The sequence below is a fragment of the Leptosomus discolor genome, chromosome 9, assembly GCF_034619465.1.
Source record: "Leptosomus discolor isolate bLepDis1 chromosome 9, bLepDis1.hap2, whole genome shotgun sequence".
Taxonomy (NCBI): Eukaryota; Metazoa; Chordata; class Aves; order Leptosomiformes; family Leptosomidae; genus Leptosomus; species Leptosomus discolor.
The window spans coordinates 47,649,612-47,663,914 of NC_141399.1; the positions used below are offsets into that span (position 1 = coordinate 47,649,612).

Consider the following 14,303-nt stretch of genomic DNA (forward strand, 5'->3'; position numbering starts at 1 on the left):
CTGAAAGCAACCAGGCAGAGGGACAGTTTGAGACGTGGTCTTCTACCTTTTTACAGCTGCTCTTTTAATCCAGTGCTGCTGCAATGCTATTTCCTTTGCAGCTCAAGAGCAAATCCTATTAGGCTGTTACTTGCCTTACAACATCACTCAGCTCCTGCCCAAAGACATCAAAATTTTAGAAGGCAAGAAACAGGGGCATTACTTGCAGGAGAGTATAGCTAAGCAGATTTGCTGGGCTGCAGGGCCAATGCACAGGTCCCCTAAATCCCACTCCAGCGTCCTTTGTGCTACACCAGCCTCAACCTTTTATACCATCTCCCAACAGGTTTGGGCAGGGAGCCTCAGTGAAAATCACCGCTTTTGTCCTTCTTGTGGGACAACGTGTAGGTTATTTTGAAAATATTTGCTTGAGCTATTTCTGCTATGTGCCGCGAGCACACTTGCAAACTGCCGGGGCGCTTGCTTACAGCAGCTGACCAAGCCAAGCCATCCCATCCTGGCAGCACCTTCTCCCTGCTTGTGGTCGAGCATTTCACTGGAAATACAAATCCTTTAGTTAATGCAGAGCAGCCTGGAGTGGAGGCAGGAGGGCCAACAACTGTCCTGGGGAACAGGTGCCAGCAAAGAGCTGGATTTAGCCTTAAAACAATAAGAGGCTGGAGTTTGCTGCTACTGTCACGCTCGGGCTGAAGTTATTCCTTTTGCATGTTTATTTTTGGTAAAACGTTTCCGAGTGCCGCTCCCTGATGAGCGATAGGCAAGCAAACCCCTCGGGTATCTCAGGACATTTGTTACTGGAGCTGCTGGCGCACTCTCTAGGCCGGCTCCTATCCATACCCCTCCTTCAGCTTCTCTCTTGACTGCTCTGGGTTCGATGCTGCCACCAGAATCACGGTGCATTTCTAAATCTCTAGTCTGGGTTTCTGGGATGAAGAAAAGCGTTTACAAACCAGGGCAGGCCGTACGCTTTCCCTTCCATCCCGCTGCTGCTGCTGCCCAGCGAGGCAGCAGGCCTTCCGTGAAGGCGGAAGGCACGGCAGTCCGGAGGTCATACTGCTATCGCCACGCTCGACGGGAACTCGGGGGAGATTTCCTGCCCAGTTATCTCAAGCTCCATATTTAAGTTTCTTGGTAATGTTTGTAAGCTGCAACAGCTGAGCCGGGGCTTACCGCATCTCCTGTTCACACAGCTGACCTGGGAAATCACTCAGATTTTGTCCTAAGAGCTCCGCGATTAGGCATGCAGCCATTGCCCTCAGCCAGCAGAGATGTGGCTGCTCCGGGAAAAGTGTGCCAATATTTTCCTCTGCTCCACTCAATCCTTTCACGCCTCTGTTATCTTGCTCCTGCCCAGAATACTTTCAGCTTGGTCCATGCGAAGGGATATCAAGCCACAGCCCTCTCCTTCAAGCTCCTCCTAAAAACGTTTCTTCTAGAGACCAGAAGAAGTGACTAACCACTATTCACCCCACTTCATAAGTGCCTGGAATCACACAGTGAGCTCTCTCCACTGTTTTGTATTACACAAAATGGAGGAGAAAAACAAATCCAGGAATAACTAACAATGGCACTGCCCATTTCAGCTGGGAGTCAGACGTTCCAGTTTTTTTCCCCCGGCATTTCTAATCTGCTGCCAATTTTCAAACACTTCCCCTCTTGGCTCAGAAGTTACAGTGACCTCTTTTCCAACAGAGAATAAAGTCATCACCTCCGTAACATCTCTGGTCTCTCCAAGCCCAAAAAGAAAGGGAAAAGGTTCTTCACAAATCTACCCAATTTCCCCAGGATCTTAAAAAAAAAAAAAAAAAAAGGTCATCATTTCAGCCTCAGCTAATCAGCAGGGATCTGAAAGAAAACAGCTGGGCTTCACACCGGGTCCTACCACGCTTCGTCCACAAACCTGTACTGATTCGACAACTGGCAGGGAGCGACGTGAGCCTCGGCAGCCCCTCCAGTGGCTGAGCAGAGCACAAAAGTGCCTCTCCCGTGAGACACAAGGCTGGGGCGTGCTGGGCAAGTGACCTGGCACGGCTGATAACGACTGCTGCCCCTCACAGACGTCTGCCCCCCACACAGAGATACCTGTGCAGGTGCTACAGCGCTGGGCTGAGAGTTAGTGGGGGAGTCCACTGGTGTCAGGAGGCCTTTCCTCATCCTGGATGTGCGACTCCCTTATCCATGGGACTTCTGAGGGTTCCCAGGGCCAAGCTGGACTACACGTATTTGTCATACCCAGAACCTAGTCCAAAATGCAATGTCCACTTAAATGGTTTGACAGTTTTAAGGGCTTTGAAAGACTTGCTTGTAACAAACCGGAATGCACTGCCATAATTAGAGCCACCACCCACCATTCTCTTCGGGCTGGGTATTTAACACCCCAAAAGCCGATGTGATTTTGTGTAGACAGATGCAAGGCAGCTCTGACCAGACCCTCCACTCGGTGTGTACGCACATTAGGAAGGCATTTTTGCTCACGTTATGCACCCAGCCCCTTAGCAAGGCTCTCTGCTACAGGCTCAGCACCAAACTATTGAGGCCATACAACTTCTGAGAGGTTTGGAGCAGGAAGCGAGCTCATTTAGCTCTGCCAGAGAAATGATCTGATAACCTTTACACGGGCCACCTTTTTATTTTTCTGTTCTTGCACTGTGTGCCAGGACTCTGACTGCTATTCTTGATGCTGCGCTGTAACCAGCATCACCTAACAGAAATCAGCTACCACCTCCCCTACCACTTTTTTAGGTAAGAAAACACAAGGGTCACGGTGCAATTGCTGAGTGCCATTTGCCCACAGCACACTTCAAAACCCTAAATTTGTCGAAAGCGCTCTTCTCACAAGTTTCTACTTCAAATGAACTAAATGCAGAGGGGAAAAAAAGTTAAAGCAGTGCCTAGAAATACATAAACTCCTGCTACAGTCCTCTTCTAGAGGCATGGGCACAAACACATGGCCAAGAGGTCACAGGAGGAGCAGCTCTGGGGTTTTACACTAATGGCTCAGGGATATGGCAGTTAACTGACTCCTCTCAGACCATTACAAAAGCTGTGTCTACTGCCATCATTCGTAGGACAGCCTACTTAACTGAAAATCCCAATGATGGATACATAAAGATGCTTTCAGGTGCAAACCACCTTCACAAGATGTCTAACAGTCTGGTCTTACTGAAAACATGACAGCAAAAGTTACTCATACCTTTCCGTTCTTGAGCCGTCCGGAGGAGACAACTCTGGAGACGTGCACTTGGAACGGACGGCACTCGTTGTTACAGCTGAACTCTGCTCCTCCGTCCGTTATCTCGACGGAGTTTTCTTCTACAAAGGAAGTGGTGCCGCGCTTTTTCATGCAGCAATCAGGCTGCTCTAAAAGCTGTCCTTCAACGGTTGTGCATTTTAAAAAAGTCACTACTGAAAAGTCCACAGCAGCAACTGGAGAACAGCCCAGGTCCGCAACATCCAGATTATTCACGGAAAGATCTCGAGAATGTGGCAGGTCCTTGCCCACAACCTGTGTCTTCTCCAGAGTACTGCGAGTGCGTTGAATCTCTTTAGCCAGGGTTGTCTGTGGAAGGTGGATCAGAGCCTCAGAGGCTGCAGAAAAGTCACCATCTGCAGCAGGAGAACAGGCCACGTCTGCAGCACCCAGATTATTCACAGGAAGATCTTCAGAACATGGCAGGTCCCTGCCCACAACCTCCGTCTTCTCCAGAGTACTGGCCGAGTCCTGAATCCCCAGCTCACCTCTAGACAAGTCTTGCAAAGGCAGCTCAGGATTTCTCAAGTCCTGCCGATCCAGTTCCATCTCTGAAAACTCCTGAGCCGCTGCTGGAGATGGATCCGTGTCTTTAGCAATCACTGGAGCACAAGTCACGTCCTCGGTATCAAGTTTAGTCAGCAATGTCTGTGGAAGGTGGATCAGAGCCTCAGTCACTGCAGAAAAGTCATCACCTGCAGGTGAGGAACAGCCCAGGGCCGCTGCATCCAGATTATTCACAGCAAGACCTTCAGAATGTGGCAGGTCTCTGCCTTCCCCGTGCCCTTGTGCCTCCTCCGGCGTACTGCCCGAGTCCTGAATCTGTTTAGTCAGCGTCGTCTGGGGAAAGTCGATCAGATCCTCAGAGGGGTCTTTAGTATTTAGCTCAGTGAAAGAGTCATCTGCGAGCTCTGGCAGGTGGGAGATGGATGGTTCTGGTCCAAGAGGAGAACACGATGTTTCATTAAATCTATCATTCTCGCTGGCCAGGGCGGAGGAACCAATGTCCTGCGACACTTCTGTGGCTTTGCAAGGCTGCATGGGCTCCTTCCCCACCAAACTCTCAAAGCTCAGATTGTCCCATGTGCCTGAGTCTGGGGACTGCAGACACGCTCCCACCGTGCAGAAGGCCCTTGCGCTCTCGTTCTCGATAACCAAGCCCTCTTTGTGGGAGGTGACATCCTGCCTCCAGCCGCGGAAACTCCGCTGAGGACTTTTCTTGTCAGGTGAAAATGCCCTTGAGGAACCTCGCAGCCTCCGAGCTGCCTCGGCCACACTGGTGAAGAACCTCACAACACCTCCAAAGTGAGTGGCTTTGGTCGCAGTGTTTGATTTTTTCCACTGGCTGAGATTCTCCACACATCTCATATCAAAGTCAAAGTAAGAAGTAGAATGATCAGTAATATTTTCTAAGTTCTGGAAATTGGTTTCAGCCCTTTGATCTGGAAGCTTTGAATTATCTTTGCTAGTTAATGAAATTCCTTTCAGATAGCTCCACACATCAGAGCTGCTTCTTCCTCTTCTGCTCTCCTGTGGGTGCACAATACACCTCTTTTGATTGTCCCCTTCTGTAATTGCAGGACTCTTAAAGTTTTCAAAATTCAAAGACTCACTCTTTCTAGCTGGTATTTTATGGCAGTTGCTATCGTTATCTTCACCGTGTAAGCTGACACTGGTGTCCCTGAGACATTTACTTTCATTGGCATCAGTTTCAGGAATGCTGATATCCAGCTCTATGTCTTCAAAAGAATCCAAATCATCAATGTACCCCGCGTACGAGTGGCGGGAGGGCCTCCGACTGTCACCCAGTTTCTTAACCCTGTAGACAGCTCTTTGCCCGCTGGCATGATGGTCCTCTTCAGGGTCACGAGCAATCTGGACTCTAGATGCTCTCAAATCCACATTCTTCGGCATCTTGGAGGTTCTTCCCTTTTTTAACGGCCTTACCCTGTCCATGAAGGATGGTTTTTTCAGTTCTGAGACCTCAGAGGTAACTCCCAGTAGGATCATGGACTGCGGTCTTCCTTTATTCGTAGAGTGTCCTTTCCTTCGTCTAACAAAATTCCAGATCCAGTTGCCCTTGGTCGTCTTCTTATACCTGGGTGCTTCCTCCTGTTCATTCAGGATTGCATCGCTGGAGGTGCAGTGCTCAGCACCACAGGCCTCTGACGCGTCAGTATTCCCTTCCTCCATGTTTGCTTGGAAAATCCTGTTTGCATATCCATTAGGAGCTAGCACGGAACCAGTATTCCCATAGCCGTCTATAACTTCCATCGCCCCGGCTCACAAGCTGGTATCAGGGGTCACAGATGCATCGTCTTCAGATTGTTTTCTTCACAAGACTTAAGGAAAAAAGAACAAAGGAATGCAATTAGGAGCAGAAAGTTTTTTTACCAGACACATTTGTTAAAGCATCACAGGCCAAATCTTACCCCAGCAGCAGTGGGGGTTTTACCACTGATTTCAGTAAGGCTGAAATTTTGCTCCCAAACCATATAAATTTTAAAGCAACTCAAATCTGATTTAAATGATTGAAGATTTAGTGACCACAAATAAACTTCCTGCATTAATAAAGTCACCACAAAGTATATGCAGAACACCATAAATCACATCTTTGTTTTGCAAATCGCTAGGACTCTAAATACATCAGAGCACATGACAAGAGAGGAAAAGAGGAAATTATAGTGAAGCGTCCCTGCGCATGTCACTCTCATCTTCACTAGCCCCATCTGCCAGGAACCGGCAACGCACTCCCAACGAGTTCAGTCTCTTCAGGCAGGCATCCAAAGGAAAGTCAGGATGAGCCTCTTCCTGGAACTAATGCAATTCTGAAATAGTACAATATCAGAAAACTCATGGAATATCCAAGCCAGGTTTTTCTTACTATAGCTATGGCACCAGCATGGGAATCCCTCGCTGGAACTGGACTGCTAAATGAAAGCTGCTTGGCCACCACTCAACACTACACAAAACACACGTGTTCCCCTCAAGTGAGTTCCACCCTAGGTGAACAGGATTAAAACTACAAGTACTATATGCAACTGTATGCAACAGCAATGGGAATCACTCCAAACCCTTTGTGGGAATATATTTGAATTCCTGCTCATACAGACCCTAAAGCTTCCCTTCCACTAGTGCCCCTGTGCCCTGTCTCGTTGCTAGAGCTTCGTAGGGCGGTCCTGGGCTTGCTGTCTACCTTTGTGACACGCAGAACTACATGCCAGGCACGAAATGTGGTTAAAGTCCCTCAATTCCCAATTCTACTCTCAGGAGGAAGAAGGTAACAAGAGTAGGAACATGACGGGGTACAGCCCCTGAGACACGGGTTTGACAATAGGAAAACTTTCCATTTCCCTCCTGAGCAGAGCAAGAACAGACAGTCGCACTGCAGCACTCTGACACAAAGGCATGAGGCTCACCCCCGCTCTCTCGCCCATTTTACTCTTCCTGCTCTATAAACAGTCCCTATATCTATAAAAAAAATCCATTACCCTCACTATTTCTATTAAAACGAAGGTTATGAATGCAGCAGCTATTGCCCTGGACACCCCATGGACAAGGAAAGGCTCGCCCTTGCATTCAGTCAAATAAGCCTCTGTTTCTACCTTGTCACCATGTCTATCTTCAACTAAGCGACAACCTGTGAGACCTCCACGGATGGCAGAGGCACTAAAGAACCAAAGCACAGCCAAGTGAGGCTAAAAACCTTAAAAGAAAAAAACCTGCTATCCCACTTTTTATGAACAACGGTCATCTGGCTTTCGCTACACCACGACACAGGGGTCACGCCAAGCATTTTTCGCACCAACAGTACTTAGGGTAGCAAACATGAATGTTTGCTGCTGTGGTGGGTTGACCATGGCGGCCTGCCAGATGTCCACCCCAAAGTGCTATCACTCCCCCTCCCCAAACAGGACAGGGGGAAAAAGTAAGACAAAAAAAGCTCGTGGGTTGATACAAAGATATGGAGATCCCTTATCAGTTACTGTCACAGGCAAACCAGACTCGACTTGGCAAAAACTAATTTCATTTATTGCCAATTGGAATTGATTTGGATAATGAGAAACAAAGATAAAACTAACACAACACCGTATCCCCACCTACCCCCTTTCTCCCATGGCTCAACTTCCCTCCTTCACTCCTGATGCCCCTACCTCCCCCCACCGAGGGCTGCCAGCGGGACGGGGAATTAGGAAAGGTATGGCCAGGACATAACAGTTCCTCTCTGCTGCTCCCTCCTCCTCATGCTTTTTCCATGGAGCCTCCACAGGCCGCCATTCCTGTCAGGAGAACCTGCTCCTGCGTGGGGCCTCCACAGGCCGCCATTCCTGTCAGGAGAACCTGCTCCTGCGTGGGGCCTCCACAGGCCGCCATTCCTGTCGGGAGAACCCGCTCTTGCGTGGGGCCTCCACAGGCCGCCATTCCTGTCAAGAGAACCTGCTCCTGCGTGGGGCCTCCACAGGCCGCCATTCCTGTCAGGAGAACCCGCTCCTGCATGGGGCCTCCACAGGCCGCCATTCCTGTCAGGAGAACCTGCTCCTGCGTGGGGCCTCCACAGGCCGCCATTCCTGTCGGGAGAACCTGCTCTTGCGTGGGGCCTCCACAGGCCGCCATTCCTGTCAGGAGAACCTGCTCCTGCATGGGGCCTCCACAGGCCGCCATTCCCGCGAGGGAACATCCCCCTGCTCCAGCACCTCCTCCCCGCCATCTTCACTGACGTCGGGGCTCACAGTGTTGTTTATCACTTTTTTTTTATCCCCCCCCCTCACTCCTCTGTGGCGTTTTTGCCCTTTCTTAACCACGTTTCCACGCTCTGCTCCGGGCTGCGGTGCTGCCGCTGTGGCACGGGGCAGCCCTGCCTTCCCTCACAGCAGCCACCAACACCTCCCCACATACACCCCACACAGTCCCGCAGCCTGACTGTATATTGCCCAATACGCGCCATACACTTACACAGCCTGACAGCACAGCAATTACCTTCCACGTGCGCCGCTTTGGCCATCTATTTACTCAGCCCACTGCCTTCTGTACTCGCCATGATGGAGATCCTAAAGGAGAATCCCCCTTCCCAGGCAAAGGCCTGTTTTGGGGCCTTGGCGCCGCCTGCCACCGCTTAAACCCTGTAGCACAAATTCACACAGGACCTGTGTTGCCTTGGGTCCGTACGGACACCACAGAAGGCTTTTGTTCCCGAAAAACCAAGGACTGTTCCTCCATCTGGTGCTCAAGGAAAGAGACCAGCTCCTCATTCCCCGGGCTGTCACTCTGGGTCTGCGAGTTACTCAAAGACATCCCTGCTGCAATTTAAAGAGTAACACATTTGAACGGATTTGAAGGCGCAAAAAAAAAAAAAAAAAAAAAGAGCATTTGAGTAGTTTCAAGTTGTGCAGCCAACTGGCAGCAAGAGACAAAAATCACAAAAGGTCCCTGGGTTTTTTTGTTTTCTCTTTCTAGTTCTATGTTTTATTGTTTTTGGCTGGGTGGACCCTGCATGAGGAAAGAAGATTCAAAGGGAACAGGCTTGTCTGTGAAGTGTTTGCAGGGATGCTAGCACAGAAGAGAGGCTGTTTCTCATGTGTCAAGCAAAAGAGAGCCTCTAACAGGAGACAGATCCTGCGCAGCCCTCCCCAAAGAAGCAACACAATCCAGAAACGCAGGGCACAAGGGTGGCTTTAAAATTAAAAACAATTATATTTATTTTTTTTTAAGAGCAGCTTTAAACCAGATGTAAATTAGAGCTGCCACCATGAAGCCAGACCTGAGCGCTCTAAGCAGACAAGGGACCAGCGTTTGGTGGGTCCTCTCTGCCCGCCCTTCCACCGCAGCCTCACCTGAACCTCTCCTAATCTCTGAAAACATCATCCTTGCTTTGACAAAGCTCTCCCTGAGGGATAAACGGAATAGCAGGACACAGGCATGATGCTCAAAAGGCCTCCAGACCAGCTGCCAGCAAATATTCAGCGTGAGAAAAGCACCTTGTCTAAATCACACCAATTAAGCCTGCAGGACTGCAGACATCAAAATCACTGGCTTACCTTGGCAGAAGCCAACTCACAGAGGCGCAGCTTCATTCGCAGCCGTGGTCCCAACACTGTCACCTGAACCAGATCCAGCCCAAGGACTGGCATTGCCTCACCCGGAGCAAAGCTTCCCAGCGCCGAGGCAAATCCTCTGCATTTGAACAAACCTCAGCCAGCTTCGCTCAGTCTTCCCTGACCAGGTGCCAAAATCTGCTACGCTCTGTCAACTGATAGAGCCGCCACCACCATTAGTGTCCGCCACTGTGCAACCACACAGCAGTAGCGTGCTTGTGGGAAACCTACGCTTTAAATAAGCCCAATAGAGAAAACGTGGCCTTACCAAGCAAGCCACACAGGCTCAGGGGCATTAAGGCCCATAAGGAACAAAATAAAATTTGAGTATGGAGAAGAACAGCCACAAGAGTATCTGATGAACCATTACTCATCCTTCTGGGATACAGAAGAAGGAGGTTTTGAAGAAATGCTTTGAACATATTTTTGAGAACATCCATTAGCCAGAAAACTACAATAGTTAGGCAACCGCCTTTTTATTTTTCCCCTCCATGTCAAGTCATAGCAAGTTACCGCCTAGCAGCTAAGCCGTGACTACCTTCTCTGCGTGCCGGACTTCAACCACAGAAAACGGGAGGTAATGCAATTACCTTACACCTCTTCCACTTCCCTCTGATTTACCTCAAGCCCAAAGAGGGTGGCTCAGCCAGGTGGCTGTGGCTGGTGTGTTTGGTCTACAAAACACACAACATCTCGCCTGGAAAGGAAAATGTTTTCATAAAACCACAGCTATCAATCAAACGCTGAAAACTGCTTCAATTTACAGGAGCCCTGCAGGTCCCTACCCTGCCCTCTGCACAAGGCCCTGTTGTTCCTCTCATCACGCAAGCAGTAGCCCTTCATTCTGAAAATCCACCTGCCTTTTCCAGGTCACTGAGGTGGACAGATAAGCTAGGATTGCACAAAATCCCAAGCAAATGGCACCAGATGTGTTACACAAACATCTAATCTATGGCCGTGATTCCCCCTCCAAATTCTTTCCATTTTTTTTGCATTATCTAAAGCCTTAAGAACGAACTAGGTACTTCCTATCTCCTTCACAATTGCATAACATTTCCCTGGCAACAAGGCTTTTCTTGCATGATACAGGTGGGAGTAATAGCAATTTTGCTCCTTTTAAGTGTGATTTGGCAGACGGATACAAGAGCAGAAATAACACCACGGGCCCAGGTAACACCCACTGAAGTTAACAGATCTCAGATTTAAAGGACACCGAATCAGGCCCAAGCAATCAGGGCTGTCACAAGCCACCATTCAGGGACTGACGCTTTTCTTGGGCCATCCTGTTCTTCTGCGCTGGCCCTTAGTAAATTTGCAGGAGTTACTCACAACCACAGCAAAGTAAGGGTGTCCACGTGCCTACTAAAGGCAACAGGGCAGCGAGACCAGCTAGCAAGGAAGCATCAGTTAGGAAAGGTCTGATCCAGGCTGAGCGGAGTTTTTTCAAGAGATCCCAACGATGGAAAGAAACTGCTCATTTAACACCACACAGTTCAGGCCGTTTGCAAGGCTGGCAGCACCCAACTCCTGAAATCTACTTCAGATCACTGCAGTTCTCCATCAGCTAGCAGAAGTATTTTCTTTTAAATATTTAGTGCCGTCAAGCTGCCCCCTACCTAGAAAAAATACCAAAAATGACGGACAGTTGGGACCTCTGTCAGGAAAGGGGACCTACAATGGGGTTTCAGGCTTTAATACTTTGGAAGAACTCTCTTAGCCATGAGAACACTAAAACTCAACTGAACCACAACCCCTCAGAGGAAAATACAAGGCAACGCAGCAGATGTTTTGGGAAACATCTTTGCAGAGGATTGATTCCACCCACACTCAGACCCGGCACGTATCACTCTAAATCCAAGCTTGCGTTGCGTTGCCTCGGCATCAGGCCTCCGAGCTGGAGGCAACTTCATTTACCGGAGCAGACTGAGAAGGGAGCGCTCGAGCCTCCACGCAGGCAGGCAGCGAGGTCAGCGAGATGCCATGTCCCAACCCAGCACAGCTCCTCGCTGCCACCAGCCGCTCCTGTCACTGTCGCTGGAGGTTTGCTCGCACCAAGGGCAGCATTTATGGACACGAGCAGAGCTAGACGGGGAAACCAGCAAACAGAAGATACGTTGGCTCTGGTTTTCACCCACAGAGCCACAGGAACGCACAAGCCACATGGCAGGAGGAAAGGGCTTGGACGGGCAGAACTACCTCCTTCCCGGTGTACTGGGTCTAGCTGAGATGGAGTTCATTTTCTTCACAGCAGCTTGTACGGTGCTGTGGTTTCAGTTTGTGACCAGAACAGTGCTGATAACACCCTAATGGTTTAGCTATCGCTGAGCAGCGCCTGCACAGTGTCAAAGCCTTCCCTGATTCTCCCTCTGCCCCTTCAGTGAACAGGTTGGGGGGTGCGCCAGCAGGTTGGGAGGGGACACAACCGGGGAGATGACCTGAACTAACGACAGAGATATTCCACACCATATCGTGTCATGCTCAGCACTGAAAAGGGAAAAGAGGGGTTTTAGACAGACCAGCCGTCTTTTGCTTGGGAACTGGCAGGGCACCAGTCTACCCGTGGGAGGTGACGAGGGATTACCTTTGCATGGCTAGTTTTGTTTTCTTTCCCTCTTCTTCCACTTCTTTGTTTAGTAAACAATTTTTATCCCATCCCACAAGTTTTCTTGCTTTTTTTCTTCCTTTCCTCTCCCCCCACCCCACTGGGGGCTGGGGGGGAGCAGGGCAGCAAGCAAGCGGCTGCATGGTGCTTTGCAGCCTACCAGGGTTAGCCCACAACCTTTCTGGCACCCCCTGGGGCTCCAGGGGCTCAAGATAATAACAGATGCGATTGGTATGCGCTAGATTAAACTTCTAGCTGTTATACCCATTTAGTTCTTTGATGGGCTGCTGTGGATGGTGAGACTGGCACATTTACTTTGGGAGCTAACATACACATTTCCCCACACGTTCCAGTGCTTGAGCCCTTTTTTGCTGTACAATAAACTCCAACAACTGTTAATGACTGTTTTCAACTTTTGACGCCTGCTGTGCTATCACTTTGTTTTGCTTTGCCCAGGAGAGCTATGATAAAAGCACCAGCCTTGAGCCTAATCTAGTATTTGGGTCCTACCTTGCTGCTGTCCCAGTACTCCAAGAACCATCTCATGGAGAAAATCAGCAATTACCCCCTTTTCTCCTGAGACACACTTTGTGGAGAGAGGAAAGAATGGCACCTACCCCTTCCTCTCCTCCAGGACGGGTCTTTATAGCCTTGCTGTGAGGGCCTTTCAGCCCTTGCATATTCTCATGTAATCAGACTGTTTGTACTGGTGCGTGTTGCGAGCCTGATTTTGATTATTGTTTGTAAGGTTAAACAACTAATTGGGAACGCTACGCAGGAACACGCTCCAAGGCAATCGATCTCTGGGTGGCAGGGTGTACATCCCAACAGATGCACTCAATAGGATAACACCCACGTCCCCACCAGTCAACAAAAGGAAACCCAGGCACCCCTGGGCGTTGTGGGATTCTGGAGAATGCGCTCTCTCCAGGTTACAGTCAACTTGTAAATCCTCTCCGTCAAGTGACCCGAAAGAGCTAGTTCAACCGGGGCCCCGAGGGGCAGCAAGCCTTTGAAGATATCAAAGAGGAAACTTGTGGTGGGGTAGCCCTTGGGCCAGTCTGGACAGCATCACGTGTGAGAAGCGCGCTCTCCACCCCAGAAAGCACCTGGAGAGACCCAAGGTCGACCTCTAGGGTTTTGGAGCCAGAGGTATAGAGGGTCTGAGGCTCACTGCACCCCAACGGCAAAGGAGACGCCAGCAGCATACGAGGGGGTTCAAGCCACGTCAGAAACAGCCGGCACAAAAGCCCAGCTCCTCTCGGCACTGCGATGCTGCGCTGGACCTTCAAAGGACAGGATCTGTCCCTCCTGCGGAGCAGCGATTCAAGACCCCTCCGAGGCTCTCCACCCCCCTTCTCTCACCTTTCAGCAGCACTAAATTTGCTCCGAAGCCCATCGGCCACCCCCAGCATCGCCCAGCGCTGCCGATTTGCACTAACGGCCTGGGGATGGCGCAGCAAAGGCGCCGGCAGCCTTGCGAGACGGCAGCCGGAGCTGGAATGCATCGAGGGCCCCCGGGGACACGATCTTCCACTCGGCTCTTCCTCTGCGGGATCCAAAATAACAAACAAGAAGGAGCCTTTGGCCATTGTTTTTCGGTAAAGGGGGGTGATGGGGAGAGGGCACGCGGCGCAGCCTGCCAGAAGGCATGGCTGAGCTAAGGAAGTCCTGCCTGGGCTTCGGTGTATCCGCTCCTCTCCAGGAGGGGCGGGGGGAGGCAGGAAGGAGAGAAAATAGAGAACAAATGATCATATAACCCTTGAGAGAAACCTGTCTGCTCTCGGAGAGCGCATTTAGCCCAAGCATGCAGCGTCTCTTGCTATACAAAAGAAAAAGAGGAAAGAAAACCCCGCCAGTTCTTCCGTTACCATGTTCTACCACCGAAAAAAAAATGGGAGGAAACAGATGTTAAGCTCTCCAGCGTCAGGAAATTATCTCTTTCATGAGGGTACAGTTACTTCAGTGTATTTAGGTCAAACAAATAGGGAGAGAATCTTGACTTCATCCCCTTTCTGTTTATGTCTCCACAGACATTTCAGCCTCTCTCGGTGCCGCTCCGAAGGACCAACCGCAACGCCACACTCGTGCTTTTGCAGCGCGCTCCCAAATGATGCAGGCAGGGGCCAGCCACGCTCGAGCCCCTGCCCGCCCAGCAGATCCCCATCACCAGATCCCCAACTCGCAGCCGCCCACACCACAAACTGCTGCAGCCCCTACAAAAATTCAGCATCTCTCGTTTACGGGGCAAGAAGGACGGTTTGCTGCTGAGCTTCGGCCAGGCATGGCAGGACTGCAGCTTGCATACTAATTTTCTTTTAAATAGCAGTGGAAGGAGCACGGAGAAGAGACTTGGGTG

General features: G+C 50.2%; 1 protein-coding gene across 1 annotated transcript in view; it reads right to left on the minus strand.

The window, feature by feature from the left end:
• The window catches only part of ARHGEF9 (Cdc42 guanine nucleotide exchange factor 9), a 188,557-nt gene extending 183,033 nt beyond the window's left edge, over nt 1-5,524 (minus strand). The window contains exon 1 of the mRNA XM_086469766.1: nt 3,194-5,524. Coding sequence (XP_086325892.1) covers nt 3,194-5,524 — 2,331 coding nt within the window. The remainder of the gene's footprint in view (nt 1-3,193) is intronic.
• Between the last annotated feature and the right edge of the window lie 8,779 nt (nt 5,525-14,303).